This window comes from Amphibalanus amphitrite, unplaced genomic scaffold, assembly GCF_019059575.1.
Source record: "Amphibalanus amphitrite isolate SeventyFive unplaced genomic scaffold, NRLGWU_Aamphi_draft 001537F_arrow, whole genome shotgun sequence".
NCBI lineage: Eukaryota > Metazoa > Arthropoda > Thecostraca > Balanomorpha > Balanidae > Amphibalanus > Amphibalanus amphitrite.
This window is the reverse complement of record NW_024883030.1, coordinates 44,080-62,181: the sequence shown is the minus strand read 5'-3', so window position 1 is coordinate 62,181 and position 18,102 is coordinate 44,080. Positions and strand designations below refer to the sequence as shown.

Genomic DNA, 18,102 nt, shown 5'->3' with positions numbered 1-18,102 from the left:
CCCCACCGCTTCCGGACCCCCTGGGGGCACAATCACATTCGTGGCGCCCAACGTGGGGCAATGGCTTTGTTGCATGCAACATGAAATCAGCAGAGTTGCACATACCCGAACCCAAAGAAAAAAATTCAAGTTCGAAGACTGGAGGAGCTATGGAGAGGAAACACGTTGTATCCACTATCTGTGAAGGCAGGATATCATCCAACAAGTCCTGAGGCGCTACGACCCAGAGGAGTTGCAATCCAGTTGCATGCAACATGCAATCAACAGAGTTCCTTATACCAGAAGCAAGAAAGGAGGAAAACAAGATCGAAGACTTGAGACGCTGCGAAGGAGTAAGATATTACAACTAAGGAGATTGTCGGAGCCCAATGTTCAGGAGTATTGCAGCCTTGTTGCATGCAACACGCATTTAAAGCTGCATCAACCCAAACCTTAGAGAGGAGGAGGCTAACGACGGATAGAACGCGGAAGTGCTACAATACATCATTCAAGAGGGTGACGGCCAAATGAGCACAAGTGATCTGACTATCCGAATAATTGCAACCCATTACACACAACCAGCATGAAGTATTATTGCATAGACCAGAGCCCAGAAAGGAACAAGATCGAAGACAGGAGAAATTGAACAGGAGCCGAAGTCAAAATGAAACACATGCAGGAATGAATCCAGAGAGCAAAAACAAAGACAAAGGCTACAATTTGGTCATTTACAACACAATTTAACGCATACATGCACACATATGTATTTATTGAACCCACACTACCACAAGAGCAGGGTCAAAGATGGAAGAGATAAATGCATATGTTGCGTCGATACCAAGAAGAAGGTCACTAAAAGAAACCCTTCTGTGTATTCCAGGATCATGGAGCGATCCAGGATGATCGGATCGGTGGACAACTTCGACGGTCAGCAGAACCTACAAGAATGGATCCAAATGGTCAACAGGGCAGCAGAGTTCGCCGGCTGGACCGACGACGCGACGTTCAAGGCAGCCATGTTCCGTCTGCGGGGTGAGGCCGGTGAACACGCAGAGCAGCTGAAATCCGAAGGAAAGATCACATCATGGCCGGAGCTTCAGGTGGCACTGAAAGACCGCTTCGAGACAGCAGGGAAGGAGCAGTGGCATCAATTCCTCCTCAATACGGGCACCCAAGGCTCAAAAACCGTCCAAGAATGGGCCCAAACGGTGCGCATGTTGTCGCTGAGGGCTCTGGGATCGGAGCCCTTGGGCATAAAGGAAGAAGGAGAGGAACCAATGACTGCGGACCAGAAGCTGATTGCCGAGACTGCCCAAAAGGAAGCAAGAAAAAATCTCTTGGACTTCATGAGAAGGACCAACTTCGTCAGGGGACTAAGGAGCAACCTACGCCAGATGGTATGGAGGAGGAAATGTAAGACGTTCGACGATGCAGTTAAAACCGCAGCGGAAGAAGAGGCAGTGGAGGCCAGCCACCGGGAGGAGGAAGTCCTAAGCTGCTATGTGAAAGGATTTCCCGAGCCTACAACGACCGGACTGGTGGAGAAAATCGTAGCCGCGCTGGAGATGCGAGAGGAAGAACGAAAGGAGAAGAAAGAAAAGGGACCAGAAGCATCTAGGACAAAGAAACAAAAGCCCGGATCCGCTGGTACAACTGAAAGATCAGAAGACGAATACGAGGGGGATGAAGACGAACAAGGGGGAGCACGCCAAAAATACTATCCCAACCGAGCGATGCCCCGTCCCAACGGTAACTCTTCTGATGCCCGGCCTCAATACCGGGAACAACTGCCCCTCCCAAGGCAAGCCCGATTCCAGAACGGTCCGACCACCTCACGGGAATGGCGGCGCGCCGAGCTCCAGAACGGCAGGAGGTTCGGCGGCTACGACAACCAGGCCAGGCGGGAGAGGGACTTGACCCTGAACCTGTGCTTTAACTGCCACCGCCCGGGACACCGGGCCTTTGAGTGCCCTACCAGCCAACGCCAGCAGGGAAACGGGTACCGCCGGCTGTATTAGGGGACCAGCCGGCGACGAATGGACGAAACGCCCCTTCGATCCACCTAGAGGAGGAGGTAACGACCGATCACGTCATCGAGACCAACTACATAGCACCGTCAACATCACGAGATGCTAACCAACACATCAAAACGTGTACCTGTCGAGCGAGGATCCAGGGAAAACCGGCACTGGTTCTAGTGGACACTGGATCTATGGTCACCATCGTGAGATCCTCACTCATCGGACATCATGAACAGCAAGCCTCCCAAGCAGTGGGCGTGGTCCTTCGGTCCGCCTCAGGTCATGTAATACCGGTCACCCAAGAAGCAGCAGTGGAATTCGAGTTAGGAGGAGAAAGGAAGAAACACGACGCTTTTATGTGTACAGAGCTTCACTATGACGCCATAATCGGATTTGACTTTATCCAAAAGAACAACATCGTCATCGACGCAGCCAACAGAACACTCTGGCTCTCTCCAACCAGCAAAATCAAACTGGAGAACGGGAAAGATGACACCCCAGAAGAGAGCGTGGGCCTCTACCTAACCAGTATCGGAGACACAGTGGACCAAGTTGAACGGTCCCAGACGGAAAAGGAACGCCCCAAGGATACAACTCGAGCAACCAGTGACCGGGGAAAATCAAGCCGTGCCACAAGAAAGCCAGCAGGTGAGCAGAGCCGTCAGCAACGGGGTCAGGATCAGCCCGGGAAAAATCGCCAACAAGCGGACCAACCACCCAGGCAATCCACCACCGAAGAGGAAAACGTTGAAAGCCACGAGCAAAAACTGCCAACAACGAAAGGCTCAAGCGGTCAACACATCAGTGAAGAAAACACCCCAACGTCTGCCACAGCAGGAAGGAAAGAAGAAAAAAGAGATCTGGAGATCCTCGATACCGGAACGCTGAACCCGGAGCAAAGAAAACAACTGCAAAACTTGATCGAAGAACATTCGGAATGCTTTTCCTGGAACGGAGAACTGGGGACCTGTGAACTTATCGAGCACCGGATCGAGCTGACCTCCAACAAACCAATTCGAAGACCCGCCTACCAAGTAGCGCAAACACAAAGAGAGTTCATGGAAACAGAAGTTCGGGACATGCTGGAAAAAGGGGTAATTGAGCCATCGGTTTCACCCTACGCGGCCGGAGTGGTGCTGGTACCCAAGAAAACCGGTGAACTACGGTTCTGCGTCGATTATCGAGGGCTGAATGAGGTCACAAAACCCGACCACTACCCACTCCCGGTAGCACACAACGAGATCTTCGACACGCTGGGAGAAGCAACTATTTTCAGTTGCCTGGACTGCCAACAAGGGTACTGGCAAGTGAAAGTGGCGGCCGAGGACCGACCGAAGACAGCATTCCGATGCTTCCTGGGCTTGTTCCAGTTCCTTAAATTGCCGTTCGGCCTCAAGGGAGCACCTGCGACGTACCAGCGCCTGATGTCCCACGTCCTGTCGGGCTACACTGGAAAATTCTGCCACTGCTTCATCGACGACATTATTTGCTATTCGAAGAACTTTGAAGAACACCTGGAGCACCTGAAGCTGATCTTCGGCAGACTGAGCGAAGCTGGCATCAAACTGAAGCCCTCCAAGTGCGCCTTCGCCAAAGAGAGCGTCACCTACTTGGGCCACCGGATCTCCGTAGGAGAGCTCCGCCCCGACCCTGACAATGTGGAAAAGATCCGCAACCTGCCGCCTCCAACGACACGCCGAGAGGTACGCTCCTTCATCGGGATGGCTTCCTACTACCGCTGTTTCGTCCCAGACTTCAGCAGGAGGGCAAAACCACTCACGGACCTCACAAAAACAACCGTGCCCTTCGAATGGGGAAAGAAACAGGAGGACGCCTTCGCCGACCTGAAGCAGGTTCTCACCCAAGAACCAGTGCTCGCCCTCCCAGACTTCTCACAGCCATTCATCTTGATGACCGACGGGAGCTCGACCGGACTGGGGGCAATCCTAGGCCAAAAGAAGGAGAGTGAGAAGAAAGAGAGGGTCATCGGGTACGCATCTCGGCGCACCACCGCCAATGAAGAAAAGTTCTCGGCCTGTGAACTCGAGTGCCTGGCTCTCGTATGGGCTGTCCAGCACTTCCGAACCTACATCCTCGGGAGGAAGACCACGGTGGCCACCGATCACTGGGCACTCAAATGGTTGCTGGATATGAAGAACGGGAACCCACGTCTTCAGCGATGGAAAATGGCTCTCCAGGAGTACGACTTGGACATCATCCACAAGCCAGGGAGCATGCATCGGAATGTCGATTTCCTGTCCAGGATGTACCAGGAAGAGACCGACGAAAAACAAGGAGAACTCTGCTATTCCAACGCAACGGCTGAAACACACTCTGCCAAGGAGGACAGAACAACGCCCTCAAGGGATCAGGACCTCAGTGCACCCAAGAGCAGACGAGTGGTCTCAGAGAGTGACCGCAGGCCGGTGGAAATCCAAGAAGACACGCCATCAAGGCCAACAATGGGGACGGAAGGCGAAGAAACATCACGCGCAACACCAGGAGGCGACATCCAGCCCCTCAGAAGATCTGAGAAGAGAAGGAACAGCCCCGTCCGGGACCGAGATATCAACAGCATACAGACCGAACAAACCTCGGGAAGAGAAGCGGCAAACATCACAACAGCATCGGAAAGCCTCGGGAGGCAACTGCTGAAACAAGAGCAACAGCAAGACCCCGACTGTTCCGAAATCAGGGACGCCATCAACAACCAACGACCCCTACCGAAATGGGTGGAAAAGGACACAATTCGAATCGCCACCGACGGAGTGCTGGAAAAGATCGACAGAGATGCAATCGGAACAGAAACATGCAAGCCTCTACTCCCGGCCCGTCTCGCAAAGACAGCGGTAGCAGATGCTCACGCCGGGCATCTCAAACTTACGAAAACGCTCGCCAAATTGAGGGAAAAGTATCATTTCAAGCACATGCACGCCCAGTGTACCAAGTACATTGCAGGATGTCAAGCATGCCAAGAGAAAGACCGAGGCAGGAAAATCAAAGCACCATTGGGTATGCTCCCAAAGCCCTGGGGAGCCTGGCACACCATCGCCGTGGACGTCCTCGGACCCCTGCCCCAGACAAGGGCCGGAAACAAGTACGTGATCATCGTCACCGACTACCTCACTCGGTACGTCCTCGCTTTAGCTGTGAAGGACCAAACAGCAGAGACCACAGCGGAAGCGCTCATGCAGAAATTCCTCGAGTACGGTTTTCCGGCGAAACTGATCACCGACAACGGGCCAAGCTTTAGAGCAAAGCTGATGCAGCAGCTATGCTCGCTCCTGGAGATCACCCACCTCTTCACCACCCCGTACCACCCACAGTTCGACGGTCTCTGTGAGAGATTCAACCGAACGTTGGCATCGATGCTTCGGGCATTCGTACAAGAGCATCAGCGAGACTGGGACGTCCATCTGCCCTACGTCATGTACGCATACCGAACGGCGGTGCAGGAGAGCACCAAGGAGACACCATTCTTCCTCATGTTCGGACGACAATCACGGGAACCGCTAGATCTGCTCCTCCGATCAGAAGAGGATCCAGACAATCTAGCACTGACGAGCAAACCGGCAATGGTGGTCAGGATGCACGCTGCTTTTGAACGGGTCCAAGCACAGCTACAAGAAGCTCACACGAGACAGAAGCAGTATCATGACCGCGGCTGCAAGGACCGCAGCTTCGACGTAGGGGACGAGGTGATGCTGTTGGACGAGAGAGTTCCGGTTGGACAAACCAAGAAACTACACCCACCCTGGAAGCCCGGATACAGAATTCTGGAGAAAGTTGGGCCTCTCAACTACAAAATCGAACACCCCAATCGACGTGGGAAATCCTGAGAGTCCACCTCGACCGACTGAAGCTGCAAAAGCCAGTTCACATTTGGCCGTGTGAAGACGAAGATACACCCGGAGGCCAGGCCTCACAAGCCACAGCAACAGGCCCCTCCCCTCTGGAAACCTGGCGGCGGGAGAAGAAGGGCTACCGACCATTCCCGGAACACTGGTCTGGTCTAGAAGATACCGAGACGGAAGAGCAAGACGAGAACAATGAAGGAGCAGAAGCCTTCCACACTCCTCCCGCGTCACCAACAACTACCTCTCCAGCTGCACCAGACGTCGATCTAGCACCACCAGCCCAGGAGAACACAAGTGGGCCAAGGGAAAGCACACACCAGGGTCCTCCAACCTCTCGGCCATCCCAAGAAACAGTCAGTCGCAGCCCCGCCCAAAGAACAGAGCACGGCCCGACAACACCGCAAGACGAGGTCCCACTGGTCAACACGGCGCGCCATCCCATCTCGCTAGAGGAGGACCACAACGCTCCTAGACCTCCCCAGCCAGAGACCCTACGAGATGGGCCACCTGACCAACCAGCGCTTAGAAGATCTGAAAGGATTCGAGCTCGTGACGAACACCGAATGGACGAGGAGGCCAGAGACGAACAAGGAGGAGCCAGTGGAGGGATGGTGGCTGACCACACCCACAATGCCCATGCCACGACCGAACCCAATCCACCACCACAGCTCAGGGTCGACCCCACTCACAATCTCGAGGACAGCTCTGATAGCGGTACACCTCGGATGGGGACACCACGGCAGGGAAGGGCCAGCCTCCGCGCCACACTAGATGAAAACCGGGGAGCCTCATCAACCTACCAACCCAGAACACGACGGGGCCGGACAACCAGACCTCGGGAAAGCCCCATAATTCGCCGCTCGGAACGGATCAGAGAAAGAAACGCACGACGAAACGAAGATGAGAGTGCTTAACAACCTCTCCATTGTTGCAGGATCGACAAGATGAAGCCACGACAGATCATCAACATGGGAACTTGGCTGCTCATCATCTGGATGTGTCTCGACACCTCCAACTCGCTGCAGGAACCGGGAGACGGCACCGAGGAACGCGAAAGGGTTATTCCGGGCCTGCACAGCGGGCTGCTGTTCCAACCAAAGGGACCTCTGTTGCTGGCCACCGGTGTCTGGACGGCAGTGGTGAGGTTCCATCACAAAGATGTACACGACCAGGCCACATATCTGCGGAAACAATTTCAAGACATCACCAAAACCCTAACAGACTTACTCGATCAAGCCGCAAATTTCCCTAATCCGCATGGGACGCGCGAAGAAGAAATCAGAAAGACCGAATTCCTTAAGGGAGTAATGGAAACCTGGAAACACGAGAAATTATGGATGGAAGCCGAGGTAGAAGCCGCCGAGCAGGAAATCCTGGAACTTCGCAGCGAACTAAGACTCAGCCGGAGGGAGCGAGCCCTGATACCATTCCTTGGAGATGGTCTGAAGTGGCTTTTTGGTACATCCACGGAGAAAGACACCCAAAGGATTCATCAAGAAGTGAAGAAGGTAGAAGCCAAGGTGGGACAGTTACATCACATCGTTGGGCTACAAACAACTCTGATCGGTACATTATCAAAGGACCAAAAGACGAACAGGCAGAATATTGCTCGACTGGCAGAGAAGACCGCGACCCTGGAAGTCACTTTAGTTGCAGCCCGAGAAGCCAGACATAACATCCGGAACGAGATCGACCTCACACAGCTTGTTTCTTCAGCGATTAGAACAGCCGGCGCAGCAGTGATGGCCTTCCGCCATGAGGTACAGAAAATCGTACTAGCCATGGCGCACACCCAACAAGGAAAAGTCACCCCAACCATACTACACCCCAAGAGCTTGAGGGCCATTCTGATAGACATCAAACAACACCTTCCGACCGGATGGACCACCGCAGTGACCCTTACAGACACACCAGCGGAAATCTACAACGTACTCGACATTGCGGCGATTGCTTCTAGTGATGGATGGGAGGTACACGTCCAAATTCCCCTGAAAAGCCAGAACTACGGTGACTTTTTCATGTACCATGTCACGTCCATACCGACTCACTTTATGAACTCGACAATAGCTCTGCAGACGGATGTTGGCGCGGAGTTTTTCGCCATTTCAAACGACCAGCGACTTCACATCGAAATCACCCAAGAAGACGTCGAACAATGCAAAACGACCACCAAGAAGACAATTTGCCAGCGATTCGCACCCCTCATCAGAGAAACACGCAAGGGATGCCTATACCATGCATTTAGAGACGACCGTGCAGCAGCTGACCAAGACTGTACCCGGAGGATCGTCCGGACGAAACCCCAAGTTTACTCGCTGTCAGACCACCAGTGGCTCTACGCCCTCCCTCAAGAGGAACTTTTCGCCATGCAATGCGCCAAAGACAATGAGCCTTCCAAAGGATTCAGACTTCAGGGCACCGGAGTTTTCTCCCTGCCACCCGGATGTGCGGCGATAGGAGACCAGTATATCATACCGGCCCATCTGAGAGGAGAGGCACAAGCCAGGGACTTTGACCTAGATGACCTGACACACTTCAAGTTGAACCTGAACGTCTCAGCAATCTTCAAGCGTCTTCCGGCTACAAAGGATCTCGACCAAACTGTTCTGGAACAGATAATTGACACCATGCCAGCGTCCGACGAAGAGGCTCCTAAACTGTCCGAGTTGAAAAGGAAAATGGCCGAGTGGGACCACAAGCCGACCAGTGACGTCCGCGAAGTCTCAGTGATTGGCCACACTTCAATCTCCATTGGAACACTGGGAGTGGTTGGAGTGGTGATCCTCGCCATCTTCCTATGCCGCAGAAATGTCACACCCAACAGCACACACGTCATCCAAAGCCCTCCGACAGTATCCGCCCCAATCAATTCCGAAAGCCCGAACTCAGCCATCATTTCGCTGCAGACACGAATGGGTTCCCTGGAACGGGCAATGGCCGAAGCAAAAGAAGAAGCCTCAAAGGTCGCTACGGTACAGAAACAAATTCGGGAGCTACAAGAAAAGTGCGAAGAGCTGCTGTAATCGGCAAGAACGAAATATCCTATCCAAAGGACCAATCCTCAAAAGGTAACTTCCTTTCAGCCATCCTACCCATTACAAGGGTCAGGCACAGGACCCAGGTGATCCATTCCTTCCCCCCAGCGATTCCCAAAACCCCACGTTTTTTTCAGGAACCAGACGAACGACGTCGCCACCAAGGAGGAGGAGGAGGAGGCAAGGGCGTTGCCACAAACGCCCAGGGCCCAGCGTCAAGGGCTCGAGCTACACGACTACGCCAGCTGAACCGGAATGGACCCAACCGACCGAAGGGCCTCGCCAGACGACGAACTGGAGGCAAGGCCCAGGACTCCGCACCCAAGTTGCCACAGGCGAGCCACGCTGGACTACGGGCAAATGTGTGGGGGTGATGTACAGATGTGATGATGCGCGCGCGGTGTGTGTGATAGGTTTAAGTAGTGAAGGGCGCCTACCACCTGAGAAGGCAACAGGTGTGTAGTGTGTACCGACCGGCCGACCTGTCGGGACTCTACCCTAGAAATGTGGGGAAACGTTCGGGGAATAGGGGCGGGGGCGTATATCATGTAAGCTAGGTTAAGGTAAGGGGTGGCAAGGGTCTGGCCTCAAGGGAAATTCACATCCAGTCCAGTCACAACGTCCAGCCACTAGAAGACCCCAGAGCCACTCACCCTATCGTCCAAAACCAAAAACCCACCCATCCCGCTTCTTAATGGTCACAGAAGCAGGCGTCGCCGCCCAAGACATCGAGGGAACACGCGGATCTGCAAGTCACAAGGCCTCCGGACCTTCGTACAAGACACTCCACTTCAATTGTGAGGGCACAATTAAAAGAAGAAGCCTGAAAATGTAACAGCTGAATGCTGTGACATTTTTTTTCATCAAAATCTCACCTTTTTCATACATATAAACTGCCTCACATAGTACCCTGTCTGCCGGGACGCCGGAGCCAAGGAGGAGACCGGGTCACACGCCCGAGCAGCTGCTGCCATTAAGGCGGCTGACGCCCCGAGATCAAACGTTCGCCGACGGGTGGAGTACACACAAACCATCCGGCGCCGAGCCAGTCCGAGACACTCCGGCGCCATGACATCCGTTCGCAGCAGCTGTATGGGCCAGCCGCCCCCACCATCGCTACAGCCAGGGCAGGAAGGGCATCCGGTGCAGGCTGGTGTAAAGGAAACGTCGCATCCGGCGCAGCCCAGAACCGACACCCGGCGGAAATCGAGTGTGAAAACGTCACATCCGACACCGGCAACGGGGGCCGACTCCAGCGGAAACAGCGGAGGAGGGGAGAAATCCGAAGCTTCGGCCACGCCGGACGTGCTTCCTCTCGAAGCCCCGGACAGGGGCTGCCGCCGGAGATCAGCCAGGAAAGGACCAATTAACTGTCCCGGTCACAGAAATCGACCCCCCGCCGGAACCGGATAACCAAAGGAATAAAATCGGACCGCAGAAGAGGAGAGGGACAGAACACCCGGGGAGTCTCTGCCGGCTGGACCAGTGCTCTCTGGTGCAACACTCATCAAGAACAAGACCAATCTTCGACGCCGCCAAAATTCAAGTGAGTCGCCAGCAGAAAGCTGCCTGCCACTCCCAGCCCTCCAGCCATGCCCACCACACACGCATTCTCTCCCCCTCCCCCCCATATCTACCGGGCGTCTACCCCAGTCTAGACCTACCGTCCCGTAGGGTCAGGCCTTGCCACCATTAGCAGATGTAACAGCTGGGGGGTAGGGTGATGGGGATTGTTCGACGGCGCCGCACTGCCGGGTGCGGCAATGGTCCATTTACATTTTGTGTCGGAGCCGGGACCATTTGCCAACCATTTACGCTCTTTTGTACGCGACCGCCAGGGCCGGGGGTAGGTGTGAGGACGGGGTAGGAGGGGTGAAAGTTCTGACATCATTAAGTGACGTCATGCGGCACCGGTCCCCGTCCGTCGGGCCAGCGCGCCGCCAATGGTCGAAACCATTTGGTAACGTGCCACTTGATGCGCCGCGATGCTGTCACTAATTAAGTCTAGAATTAAGAATAAGGTAGGCTGCGTTTGTTAGGGTAAACAACGGGATTGACAAGTTGACAATCTCGAGTAGGATTTAGCAATAGCACATTGGTTAGTTTTGTCATTAATTGTCCGTGTAGTGTAAAATAAAGCGTGAAAATTTAAACAACCTGTCTGGGAAAGGGAAATGGGTAGCTATTTTGCGTTGCGAGACGAGTATCAAGGAGGTCACTGACGTCAGAAACAACCACTTACGATTAGTGGTTAGATGGTCAAAACATGACGCCGCGCACCACACACAGAGCGACCAGGGTTGAACACTACACGCAGCGGAGCGGCCGGTCGGGCCAGGGGGTCAACTGTCACCACGACGGAGCTATGAGCGCCTGGCTTGGCTTATAACCCAGATTTGAGTCAGCAACACTTCATTGTGCGGTCCATTGGGTATACCGAAAGCAGATGAGATTAATGTCGTCCAGAATTTTCACGAAATGAACAGTCATTTGGTACTAATTCCAGTCACTAGCATACAATATTTTATGTTTATGCGAAGTTCCAAAATGTTCTTTTTTTCACCTGTAAGTGAATACCCGCCTCACCAACCGTCAGCCCACCAATTCATGCCTTGTTTCGCCTAATTACCATCAGCGTTCAGAAAGCCGTGACGAACACACGCACCCTAGACTTGAATCGACATTTAACGAAAAATCGCCGCCAATAGTGACTCGAGCGCCTAATATAATGCCGTCTATTAATGAAATGTCTCAAGGAGTCAATAAAACCAACCTTTAAAGTAAGGTGAAACAAGAGGTGCAGCTCATGGCATATCATCATGTAAATTCCTGTAAAATCAGCGCTTGGTCCCTGGGCAAGGATATCTTCAGCGATTGGTTACATTTATCCTTGCATTGAGAACCCCAACCAGTCTTAGCTTACTATTACGCATTTTGTCATACCCATGATAGACGCCTTACGTTACTTCGAGGAATGCAAAGTGGTCACATTTACTTTGTATGCCAGTGGTCCATGGGTGGTGTGCCTAGACTTGATGTAGAAAGACTTCAGAAGCCCAAATCTGAGTAAGAACTTTTTTTTTGTATCTTGAAATCGTCCCAATCGAACCGTTCAATACGTATTACAAACCGTTCAATACGTGTTAATGCAGGATTTTTCAAATAAGAATAGGGTACAGGACAAGTGATAGGGAGGTTCCCCACTCCGTAGTAGTCAGCATTCTAAATCATGTTTGCCTTATCAAGTTTAAGTATCGCCTTCCCAGACCCCTGAACGCGCGGCACGACCCTAAAATTATTCAACAACGACAAAGGGGTTCGTGCAACGAACTCAGTAACGTTCATAATTAGACCTCAGTTCGATGCGGTTAGCTGGGTTTTCGTTAATCTTTCACGGTTCCGCGCGCAGCCGTTCATTCCTGGCTTACTGCAAAACCCATCCCACCAGCACGAAAGGGAAGGGCCACTTTGGGCATCCACAAGCGTCAATTCCACTTGCGGTGTGACCCCTGGTCAGAACGACACGCCACTAGCGCCACCTACAAGGAATTATCTAGCGCCGACCACACGCGTTCCGTTGCCAGTGCCACCACGCAGACAAGCTAAGCACTCGCCCGCCACCTAGCGTCCGGTATACCAAGCTTTAGTTTTCCAGCCCTGCCGTGAGAGATCGCAGTGGTGATCCATGATTGTGCGTATAAGCTTAACAGTAAGTCAAAAAAAATCGTGATAACGACGAAAAGCTCTGCTTTATTCAGGTATCTTAATACATTAACAACTTTGAATCAACCTGAATTAACCAAAATTAGCCCTCGTAAGCATAAGAATACCTCAGGGTTCTAGCAGCTGGGTGAATTACACTATCTCTTTGAGAGCCAGATTGATCTAACGACGCAGATCGATCAAGGAAGTCGTTGAATCTCACGCCATGGATGCCGCTGATACCACCGCCGACCGGGGAAGCGCGGCGATTCATACAGCCCTCAGTTGTGCCCCCGACACGAACAAAATCCGGCGTACCGTTGATCCTCCTGACTGGGAAGAAATGATAATTCGAGTCAGGTCAAATCTACCAATTACCAAATAGCAACGTCCGATTCCATCCATCTGAAGAATCATGTTAACATTGGTGAATGTAACGGCAAATCGCTGGTCATTGAAGGGGTGAACTCATTTAGCATGGTAAATAATCTGTCAGTCGGTGCGAGCTACCTTAGAGGTCCTCACACTAATCCACAATATTGGTCAAAAGTCGGAGAGGGGTGGGTTACTGTGTCTCAAAGTAGAACTCTGAATTATGAAACGGGCACGTAACTCCAGTCAAACATGGCGAACAGTACTTAACTAAAGTAGGAATTGAAATACCCCATTGTGTCAACTAGCGGGTTGCATCTTCAATGAACGAGAATTGAGGGAACTATTGCTGTAATACTCACTGAATTGCAGACTGTCAGATTCCAGTAACATTAGGAGCCAGGGAAGTGGCTGTGAGGTTCGGACAGCGCCCGGTCTACTTTCGGTGTCATTTGCGCGTTGTATCAGCCCAGTTCGAGCGAATCAAGTGTTTGATGGTTTCAATTGGCTATATGTTCAACTTCTATGTACCAAAATTTAGATAAATTTGTGAGGCCATCTGCCATAGGTGACAGCCATATGTGAAATTTTGTAAGCATCATCTCATGTAAGCTCATGATAATTGAATCTTTTTTTAATCACCTCACTGATTGATGGCAATTATGTGAATGGTTGATCCCCGCACAAAGATAAATTTTGACACAATGAACAGGACGTAGGCGTGATCCCACTCACAGTTTTTCTTCCATTTACATTAGTGTCAGCCAAGAAATAAACTTAACAGTTAAATTCTCATCATGACCAGAAAGGTTAATAGGAACAGCTCCTTGTGCCATCTAATTCAGACAATTGCTAAAATTTGACCAATCATTAGCTAATACAATAACTCCCCAGCCATTAATGGGCGGCACAGACCAAGACAACACTGCTAAAGCCATTTCATGTGAGCTCATGGTAATTCCTTGTGTCTATCACTTAGTCTGGTTGATGGGAATTACTGAACAGGTTGGCCCCATACAGACAAAATTAAGTACAAGGAATAGTCTGTGGACTTGATCCCATTCAATATAAGGCTAATCTTACTCGAAATTGACCATGCTCGTTAACAAGACTGGCCAGTGATACGCCCCATTACCTAGCATCAGGGACAGCAACATGACAAATTACCGAACGTCATCACTGCATTGACTGTGGTTGCTGGTTTGATGAATACCTAGTCGGAATTTGAAGGTGGCAGACTATTACTAAATTGTAACAGGTATATCAGGAAGGCATCAAAATTTGGCTTATCCAAATTTCCTTTAAAATACCAGCCAAGAAATAAGGCTACCAACTTAATCTTGATTTAGAATGGTCCACCCTCCACCCTGCAGGGACCTGAGCAACTCGCCCGCATTTCGGAATCTCTGTATTGTTTAAATTATTTGATGTTTTAATTATTTGATCATGGCAAAAGTAACCACTCATTATATCAAGTAATATACGCTGAATAACTTGTATTTTTTTTTTGACTGTTTGCAAGTATATCCGGCCTGAACTAAATTCTGCCCAACAGATAGTACCTACAAGAACCCTTTCATATTGTGCAGTAAATTCAAACTCGAGCCTCACACGTGGGTCTAGCAGGGCAAACAAGTGAATTATATGACATGTCTCATGAAATTCTACAAAAAAAGGCAGTCAATATATCATTTGAAATTGAGTCGAGTCCGGAGAATCAAACTGAGGCAAACTGTGCGCACACCTCACTTACCAGTCCGCCACAAATACTTACGAACCAAGAGGAATTACGGTAAAGATCTAGGTCCACTATCAAAATTTATCGATAACCCCACCCAAGTTACAGTGAAACTAATAAAATTCCACAATTATCACTGAATCTACGCCGCGGCAAAAACCAGACATTTGAAAACCAGCGTGGGTTCAAGGTTAGGGAATTGCGAGAGCAAGATATGCCAACCAAGCGCGATTTGGTAGCCGAGGTCTGCGGTGTCGGCCGGGCGTAAAGTTTTTTTCTTCACCACACAGTTGTTGCGCAAACTGCAAAAGTTCCTGCCAGGATATCATAATCCGGGAGTGAAAGAGGGATAAAGTTTCGGCCCCAGTAGGTTCAATGATTCGTTTACATAAGCCCATCTGCTTATCAGGCCATCAGGTAGGTAAAGAATCTGAGTCGCAAAAGGACTGGCCAAAACACAGACCCCGAAATATCACGTTCTTTTGTTTATTTGTTAAGTTAAGTTATACAAAATTTTGAAATGCGGTTACACGATTACGGTTCAAAAGGGTATTACACCTTTTTTTGTTTTGTTAAAGTCACAACATTGCAAACACAAGGATTACCAAGGCGATCACATGACCGAAGGTATAGTGGGGGTTGGAACAAACGCTTGAAGGGTTTAAATCTTTGTCTATATGGGTTCCTTGATTAAATGGAGGAATCGCGAATCGTTCCCTGATGTACAAATTTTTGTGTGTAGAATATGTTTTCCCCTCCAGCAAAAATTATATGGTTTAGCCTGGGCCCTATTTCGCTGCCGGCGCAGTACTCCGTCTTGGAACTTCGTCCAGGGCTCCCCCAAATTAATCCGACCTATCTGTGGTAGTTATCTTGATGCTATTCTCCAAGGGCCACGATTTAAAGGCGTCACGAGTTAACTCCCTTACCAAGGTCAACACTGAGCAATCATAAGAAATAAATGACGTCACTGGTGGAATTCCATGATGCTAACCAAAGCGGCGGCCGGTTCTTGGTCTGCGCAATATGGCCGCCACCGTTAGACACCACTGCCAATAGGATTGAAGCGGCAGTGCTCCCCTGTGGTGGTGGCGTACTGACGGGTGTAACAGTTGTCGTGAAAATTAAAGTTACGTGACTGTTCCTCGTTATTCGACACGTACGAGTCACAACTGCAATTAAGATGAATCTCGATAAGATGACTGATGGACATCGACCTACACCTTCATAAACTAGACAGGTAAGGGGGATGCCCAACCGATTTCCGTGGGATACTTAGATATCTCTGACAATGAAGACCAGGGACATGCAAGGAAGTATAAGATTGATGCTAGCCGAAGAGGAGGTATGTTGCAGCACTTCTATGTGCTTCTAACTCTCTGATACGTCGAAACCTGCTTGGACTGGGATGGTCCCTCGTTGAAAAGAAATAAGTAAAGATAGTGGAGCAAATAGGACGCCATAAGACGCCCAAACAAAGAGGTGAGTTCAGAAGGTAGAGAGCCAGACAGTGCGAGGGAGCGTACCACTGAAGGTGAGTGACAAATACGAAGATGATAGGGAATAAGGCGAAGGAAGCAATACCGCCGGAATGAGGTAAGTCCACCGTCGGAAAGATCACAGCATGTATCATTCAGGACGCTAACGCGCTTGAACACACATCTGCAGGACAGAATTCCACGGCGTCGGATAAAATTGCAGGATAGATTCAGTCATGGAGTCTTCGAGTCACACCGGTCAATGATTCAAAGGCGCCACTTGCGGGTGCCATGACTGCATGAGAGTACTGAGTAGGTACCTGTCTATGAGCCCAGTGAGACTGCGGTCGTCGGGGCGGCAGGGGTTGTGTCCACCGGTTCGTTAGGTGAAAACGTGTAAGACGGTCTCTCACAGAAGGGCTGCAAGGGTCAGTAACCAACGTCCGGCCGCGGGATTTTAGTAGGGAAACTGAGACGTGCCGTGAGCGGCAGGAGAGAGAGAGAGAACCAATCACACCCGTCGACAAACGCTAATAACCAGTCGCTACACTGCGTCGTACCTTTAGACAAGTAATCCGGGTCGAGTGATGTAGGGTTCTAGGCTAAGTGGGCCGAGAATGGGCCAAGGGAGGGTGCTAGGACGGGCACCAAGAGATCCAAGGTTACAGTAGGGCGCAATAAGTCGTTGTGAGGTAAGATTGAGACGATAATTATCTCTTTTTTCCCCTTTACATTTAGCACGGAATCAAAAAAAAAAAAAACAACCAAACTTACGTTTAAGGCACTTCTATGCACCGCTGGAGGGAGTAGAATTATTGCTGGGAGGGGCCGAGAGGTCAACTCGGAAGGAAATTCATTGTAGTGGGATGAGCGTTGTATGGAAGGAAGTGTGCGTCGGTGAACAGATTGATGTATGCGTCGGTAGAGTAAGGACCAGCGGGAGATTTGACCCTCAGCATAAAGGTGACCTCAAACGGGGATGTGATTTTTTTATAGCACAAAAGGGGGAGAAATAGAAGGATTGATTCGTAATTTACCCTAATCAGACGGTGGCTAAGGGCTGACCCTTACGGGAGGCATCAAAAATTGTTGATAGGGGGAGACCTCCACATCCCAAAATTCCTTACGATGCAGACACCATCCCAGGCAGGAAGACTATATGTTGACAAGCGACAAGCCAGCCTCATTATAAATATTGTTTGTGACGAGCCCCAGGCGCAAGGAACGGTGGCGGAAAGGAATCTGTCAGCTTGAAACCAACGGACCGATCATCAATTGAAAAAAGATGTGTAATTACGTTTGAACAAGAGAGAAGTCAAACAGCAAGAAAATCAACTCGTTTATCAACCATTTGAGGATCTACCAGTCGAAAACACTCACCTGAGGTTGTTCCAGAGCACGGCGCAGGTCGGCAACCATCTCGGAAAGAAAAACACCCCCGATGAACGAAATTTTATTAAACAATATTTTTTTTGAAACATACTCCCCACCGCTTCCGGACCCCCTGGGGGCACAATCACAGTCACAGCCCTGAAATGATATTTTTTTTAACGAAAAAAATATAGAAATGGTAGCCCACCCAACCCGTGCCTTAACCCGCGCCCCGCTGGGGAGGGGGGGCAGAATCTGCCCCCCCTCCCGTTTTTCGCCAATAACTTCTAAACGCGTTACGCCAGCGACGCCAAACTTTCAGTACCTTATCATACATCAATTTGACACGTTCCCTGAAAATTTGAGCGAAATCCGTCGGGAAATTTTTGAGAAAATGACGTTTTAGTGACGTCATGTTCGCAATTTTCGCCTCAAAAACGGCAAAATTCCAAACGCCGCTAACATCTTCATTTTTAAAGGAATCAAGACGTAACAAAAAAAGGTTATACGTGATTCCACTTTGTCTATCAAATGGCTATCTCGGATTTT

The 18,102-nt window shown here is 50.5% G+C and overlaps 1 protein-coding gene across 1 annotated transcript; it reads left to right on the top strand.

Moving 5' to 3' along the window:
• Nucleotides 1-3,058: 3,058 nt before the first annotated feature.
• LOC122373698 lies at nucleotides 3,059-5,839 on the top strand. Its single transcript, XM_043352008.1, has one exon. It carries the CDS (start codon nucleotides 3,059-3,061, stop codon nucleotides 5,837-5,839), a length of 2,781 nt encoding a protein of 926 aa, XP_043207943.1.
• The last annotated feature ends 12,263 nt before the right edge of the window (nucleotides 5,840-18,102 follow it).